The sequence below is a fragment of the Geotrypetes seraphini genome, chromosome 14 (assembly GCF_902459505.1).
Source record: "Geotrypetes seraphini chromosome 14, aGeoSer1.1, whole genome shotgun sequence".
Lineage (NCBI taxonomy): Eukaryota > Metazoa > Chordata > Amphibia > Gymnophiona > Dermophiidae > Geotrypetes > Geotrypetes seraphini.
In genome coordinates this window covers 63467182-63474346 of record NC_047097.1, presented here as the reverse complement: position 1 = coordinate 63474346, position 7165 = coordinate 63467182, and the positions used below count along the sequence as shown (strand labels likewise).

General features: G+C 44.0%; 1 protein-coding gene across 1 annotated transcript; it reads left to right on the top strand.

Moving 5' to 3' along the window:
* Window positions 1-2733: 2733 nt before the first annotated feature.
* Window positions 2734-4571, top strand: LOC117348329 (olfactory receptor 1020-like; the record flags this gene model as incomplete). The annotated part of the gene is made up of 2 exons (XM_033920323.1): window positions 2734-3642; window positions 4548-4571. Coding segments are annotated over exons 1-2 (933 nt in total), but the record flags the coding sequence as incomplete, so codon positions are not given.
* Window positions 4572-7165: the final 2594 nt, after the last annotated feature.

Sequence of the window (7165 nt, the reverse complement as noted above, 5' to 3'; positions counted from 1 at the left end):
CTCTTTGACCGCTGTCTGTCTGTCTTTCTTTATTTCGGTCTCTCTCCTTGGCTACTATATGTCTGTCTGTCTTTTTTTGCTGTCTGTCTCCTTGGCCACTGTATGTCTGTCTGTCTCCTTGGCCGCTGTCTGTCTTTCTTTTTTTTTGGTCTCTCCTTAGCCACTGTATGTCTGTCTGTCTTCTTTTGCTGTCTGTCTCCTTGGCTGCTGTCTGTCTGTCTTTCTTTATTTCAGTCTCTCTCCTTGGCCGCTGTATGTCTGTCTGTCTTTTTTTGCTGTCTGTCTCCCTGGCTGCTGTCTGTCTTTTTTTCTGTGTCTCTCTCTCCTTGTCTGCTGTCTGTTTTTTTTTTTCTTTCTATCTCTCTCCCTGGCTCCCTGTCCTTCTGTGTGTGGCTTTCACTCCCACCTACCTGTCTTTCAGTGTGTGTGTCTCTATTTCTGTCTGTCTGTCAATGTCCCTGCCCACTGCCTGTCTGTTTATCGTGTCCCTTCTCCCACCTACCTTTCTTTTTTTATCACGTGTTGTATACAGTGGAAGGGCAACCGGCACACAGTAACCGCTGCTGGATACAGTAAACTGCCATGCGCACACTCGTAGCAAACCATCATGCGTGCACACTCCGAACGCGCATGCGCCGTATGCTTTAACATTTCTCTGCCACAGACCACGGAGCTACGGATCACAGAGGCGGGGATCACGCAGGTGGGAGTGCGCATGAGCGCTTGGGGTTTTATTATTAGTGATGATAGTATGAATTTTTGTATGATAATTGATATCCAGTGAAAGCCAAATCCGTGCATAACGTTGGAAGTGGCATTGGGCATCAGTGGGCACCTCTAGAGGCGTGATTAACATCAAAGGTAGGTGCCGTAAATAGAAACATAGAAATAGACGGCAGATAAGGGCCACGGCCCATCCAGTCTGCCCACCCTAAAGTCCCTCCCCCCTACCTTTGCCCTGTGAATAGATCCCATGTGCCGATCCCATTTGGCCTTAAAATCAGGCACGCTGCTGGCCTCAATCCCCTGTAGTGGAAGACTATTCCAGCGATCAACCACTCTTTCAGTGAAGAAGAATTTCCTGGCGCCTGGAAAGCCCGGGCCTAGATTTCCGGCGCCTATCTTTGCCGGAGGCACGATTCTCTAACCAGGACCATCGCACGACTAACGCACGATCAGCGGCTGCTTTTAAGGCGGGCGCCAGCAATGGTGCCGATTCAAGAATTCGGGCCAGTGTGCCACTCACTCCTTGCGACCCTGGGCAACTCACTTAACCCTCCATTACCCAAGGCACCGTAGTTAGATTGTGAGAGGGACGGATAGGGAAACTACCTAGAGTTCCTGGTTACTATTATAAACCACTTTGATATCCAGGGAGGAAAATAACCATTTGCACACACCTAGAGATGTGTGCCGGCCCGTGCCATGGGGCTGCTACACTGTGATTTTCTAAAGCAAAGTAATCAACATTCTGACTAAACAGCTGATAACTGTGCTGACTTCATAAGCAGCATTTAAACATGGGTGACCTGGGCCTTCGTGGAGTAGTGGGCGAGACTCTGGTCACCTTGTTGGGCAGACTGGACGGACTAGGGGGGCCTTTTTCTGCCATCATTTACTGTGTTACTAAGGGAGTACTCCATTGGCATTCAAGCCGGTGAGGGATGGTGGTAAAATATTGGGTAATTTGCAAGATGTAGTAGAAATGCTGAAATCAGACTCCTGCACAGCTTCCAGATATTTGGAAGGAACACTGAGGTAAGTGCACTATAAGTGGCCCTGGGAGCCGTGTTGGTGGAGGCGCCGGCACCTCTCCGCCCCACCCCACCACACTCGCGCCATCCCTCCCTTCCAGCCCGTACCTCTGTAGATCGCTAGCGCAAGCAACTTCTCCTGCCTATTGCTCGCATCAGCCTGTTTCCCCTCTGAATCACTTCCAGGTCACAGGTATGCTTCCAGGTTATCTCATCCCTCACTTTACCTTGAGTTATTCTAATAAGAGCTCCCGAAGAGTACACCTGTTCGCATATCCTTCAATAAAACTCTGTCATTACAAAAGGTTCCTTGAGAGAACCTTTTCCTTTCAGGCGGCCAAAATGAATATATGGCTTGCAAAAATTGTTTTAGAAGCTTCCTCTTACCTTGACTTTAGAAAACAGATAAAAACACAACTATTTAATAGGCTAGAATTTTAATGTTGTTTATGCTCTTAATCTAATTTTTTATCCTATTTTAAATTGTTTGTATTTCTTTATATAGTTAGCATTTTATTTTGCTGAATCTTCAGAAGATTTTAATCTGATGTATACATTTGTATTGTATATATTGCATTGTATGTACGGTGCTTGATTGTTGTAAACCGCCTAGAACGTTTGGGTATGCAGTATATAAAAATAAAATTATTATTATCATTATTATTATGTCGGAGGGAAATCTAACACTGGCATGAGGAGCATGTTAGAGGAAAGTCACTCATGCTGGTGGATTTAGAGGTATGGTGGGGAAGGGAGAGTGCGAGTGTGGAGTGGAAGGCGTGGGAAGGAGTGGGGGCATAGAGAAGAGGGCTCGAGGGGGAGAGGGGGGGGGGGTCACGGTGGGTGCCACCACCCCAGACGCCTCCTATCCTTACTATGCCACTCACTTTATTAACTTAAAATTAGAAATATTTTAAAAAAAAATTGCATAAGCTTTGATCAAATATGATTTATTCAATCAACAGAATCAACGGACTAAATGGGAAGCAGCAACCAGACTTCAGTCACTCTGTTCTTTCTTATTGGACTCACTCATAATCCAAAGCTACAGATTCCACTCTTCCTGCTGTTGCTACTGGTCTATATTATCACCCTACTGGGTAATATTGGCATAATTGTTCTAACTAGGCTGGATTCGCGCTTGCAGACCCCAATGTACTTTTTCCTCAAACATTTGTCGTTTGTAGATATCTGTTATTCTTCAGTCATCACCCCCAAAACCCTGCAAAACCTCCTGGCGGAGCAGAAAACCATCTCCTTCCTCGGCTGCGCTCTCCAGTTGTACTTTTATGCTGTGTTTGCCACCACCGAGTGTTTTCTGCTGGCCGTGATGGCGTACGATCGATATGTGGCGATCTGTAATCCATTGCTTTACCCTGTCATTATGAGCAGGAGACTGTGCATTCGGTTGCTTAGTGCATCTTATGTGGGTGGCATTTGTAATGCCCTAATACAAACAGTTTGTATTTTCCGTTTATCCTTCTGTGGGTCCAATGTCATTGATCACTATTTCTGTGATGGCCCTCCGCTTTTTGTCCTTATATGCTCAGACACCTCTATCTGTGAACTTGCCGTTCTTGTTTTCGTTGGGTTCAACACTATATCAACCTTTACGGCCATCTTCATCTCTTACACCTACATTATCTCCAACATCCTGAGGATTCGTTCTGCTGAAGGAAGACATAAAGCGTTCAACACCTGCGCCTCCCACTTCACGGCTGTGCTCATTTTCTACGGGACCGTTTTTTTCATGTATTTACGACCTACTTCAAGTTATTCTATGGAGCAAGACAAAGTAGTTTCAGTGTTTTATTCGGTGCTGATACCTATGTTAAATCCCCTGATATACAGCCTGAGGAACAAGGAGGTGAAAGCAGCCCTGGTAAAGGCATGGGAAGCATTCATCACATCATTCAGAGCAAGGTTTTGTTCGTAGTCACTGGATAGACATCTATATATCTTGGTACAGTTTATATTTGGAAAACCCTCTTGTTGAGAAGGATTTTTTTTTTCAAGACAGAATATTTGTTAAATTTTCCAATACAACAGTAACAAAAGCTAATCAAATCAGAGAACTGGACCACAACAACTAACCCACAAGGAGAAACCTTTCTCCACACACCCCCCGCCCGTCCCTTGGAAGCAGTAAGCAATTCATTATAAATTAACAGGTGATATCCCACCTGTTTCGTTCAGTGACTCTAAAATTTTAAAAAATGGTAACCTCTCATTAACCCTTATTCCCCAAAATGATCATCCCTTAGTCCTCCCAAAAACCTTTAGGGGGGGGGGGGTTAATGGGCAATATGTGTTTTTTATTCCATGTCATTGGTATTTAATTTAAGATGACTTGAAAATGCATTTTAATGTTGTTGTTCCAGGCTGGTTTGTCTCTACTGTCCCCACCTTTCATGCTCCATATCAGCGGCATTTACAATAGAAGATTCAGTAAATGTGCCAAACAACAAAAAGGGCTCGATGGCACCAACATAGCACTTGCCATCTCCACAAGAACAACACATGGGGTGCAGAAGCCCCCCAAAAGTACTTCCCACCCTTACAAAACCCCAGCAAAAGGGGCTCAACCCAACATCATACCTGCCACTCTTGCAAGAATGCCAAGAGCAGATTGGTGGGTCTAACCTACCATCACCTATTCCAATATAAGAACATAAGAATAGCCTTTCTAGGTCAGACCAATGGTCCATCAAATCCAGTAGCCCATTCTCACAGTGGCCAATCCAAGTCCCTAGTACCTGGCCAAAATCCAAAGAGTAGCAACATTCCATACAGAATCTCAAAAAACAGCAACATTCTAGAATCCCAAAGAGTATCAAGATTCCGGAATCCCCAGAGTAGCAACATTCCATGCTACCGATCCAGGGTAAGCAGTGGCTTTCCCCATGTCTTCCTCAATAACAGACTATGGACTTTTCCTCCAGGAACTTGTCCAAATCTTTCTTAAAACCAGTTCCCATCCACAACAGAGACATGAGACATGGTGACCCCAGCAAGACATCTACTGCCCTCATCCATATACTTTGCCAATCCTCTTTCCCCTGTAAACTGTGCCAAACAGTTTCTTCCTTTCCCTTTCTCTCTTACCCCTTCATCCACAATTCCCTATCCCTTTTCCCGCTGTCTCTTCTCTTCCACTTACCCTCTCTCCCCTACTACCTTCTCTTCTCCTCGCCTCTTGTTGCCCTACATTTCCTATTTCTATTCTGACCCACATTCCACCTCTCATACCATCACTCTTCCCTTTTATGCCCTGAACGTCTCTCACTATGACCAACAGCCCTTCTTTTTCCCCTTTTACCTCACAGTCCCCTCTTTCTTTTTATCTTGCCCCAACCCTGACTCCGTCTATTTTCCATTCGTACCACTCTGAAACTCTCCCAGCTATACTTCAGCTTCTCGTCTGTATTCTCTTTTGCCCATTCCTTCTCTCATCATTCCAAGATCTAACCCCATTTCCTCCATCCTTTTGTTCTTTCCCCTTTGCTCCCTAAACTCGCCTATCTCTACCTCTGACCTGACTATGGCAAAATAAAGGTATTGAACTTTTCTTCTACCTCCATGACAATGATAACTTAACTTCTCTTTTTCTTTGTTTAATGGTCTAAGGCAAGGGTGTCAAAGTCCCTCCTCGAGGGCCGCAATCCGGTCGGGTTTTCAGGATTTCCCCAATGAATATGCATGAGATCTATTTGCATGCACTGCTTTCATTGTATGCTAATAGATCTCATGCATATTCATTGGGGAAATCCTGAAAACCCGACTGGATTGCGGCACTCAAGGAAGCTAACTGTTTTTACTACATTCTCGGGCATGAATTTCATAGTTTAATTGAGCTACTTGGTATTCTGAAATCCACATTCATGGGAAGGTGCTCAAGATCACCTGCATAATTTTCGAGATAAGCAAAGGATCATAGAGGCCTCAAGAAAATATGGAGACATAACATCAAGGTAGTAAGTCTTTCAGGACTTCTCAGTTGTCTTAATTGACCCAGAAAGGCTATTCTTATGTTCTTATTAATGAGACAGACATGGGAGAAGCCACTGCTTGCCCTGGGATTGGTAGCATGGAATGTTGCTACTCTGGGGATTCCGGAATCTTGCTACTCTTTGGGATTCTAGAATGTTGCTACTATGTTGGATTCCAGAATGTTGCTGTTCTTTGAGATTCTGTATGGAATGTTGCTACTCTTTGGATTTTGGCCAGATACTAGTGACCTGGATTGGCCACTGTGAAGACAGGCTTCTGGGCTAGATGGACCATTGGTCTTACCGAGTAAGGTAGGGGTGTCAAAGTCCCTCCTCGAGGGCCACAATCCAGTCAGGTTTTCAGGATTTCCCCAATGAATATGCATGAGATCTATTAGCATACCATGAAAGCAGTGCATGCAAATAGATCTCATGCATATTCATTGGGGAGATCCTGAAAACCCAAATGGATTACGGCCCTCAAGGAGGGACTTTGACACCCCTGGAATAAGGCTATTCTTTTGTTCTTATCAATTTGCAACACAGGCACCAGATCACTATGTGGAAGAAGCAACTTCAGAAATGCATAACAAACTGTATTTTAATGGCTTAATGGTTAATTTATTTGTACGCTGCCTTAACCAAGGGAAATCAGAATAAAACATACATTATTTACATAAAAAACTAAAACTATTGCACAAAACAAATTTAAAAAAGAAACCCAATTACACACTATCCCATCTACCAGCCATATCCCACCTCATATCCTACAGCCCTCCTGATGTCATATAACCTGCAAAAAATACTGTTCATCCAGTATCCTTTTTCAGATACTTTGAAAAACTGTGGTATCGACCAACAATCTCGGATAAGCTGGCAACTAATTCCATTCCACTGATCCAGCAGTTGGGAACAACTATAATATGTGATGGAATTCAAAAAAAGTGTGGGATGAACACAGAGGATCACTAATTAGAATATGAATGGGCTAACTTTCACTCTCTGAATCCCGCAAAGGAGATGGTTTGGATAGGCTGGAGCGAGCAGTGCAGCAGCACTCAGTGGTGGAGAGGAAAATGGAGTTCAAAGAAACATGGTATAAACACAGAGGATTTAGAATCAGAAAATAATATTAAATATTGAACTAAGGCCAGTACTGGGCAGACTTGCACGGTCTGTATATGGCCATTTGGGGGAGGATGGTCTGGAGAGGGCTTCAATGGCTGGGACGGTGTAAATGGGCTGGAATAGGTTTTGTTGGAGATTTCGGAAGTTGGAACCCAAGCACAGTACCGGGTAGAGCTTTGGATTCTTGCCCAGAAATAGCTAATTATTGAAGCTCCTCATACCTTAGAGAGCTAGAGAAGCAAAACTAACCAATTATATCTAAATGTGTACAGTAATTGAACTAATCTATTCACC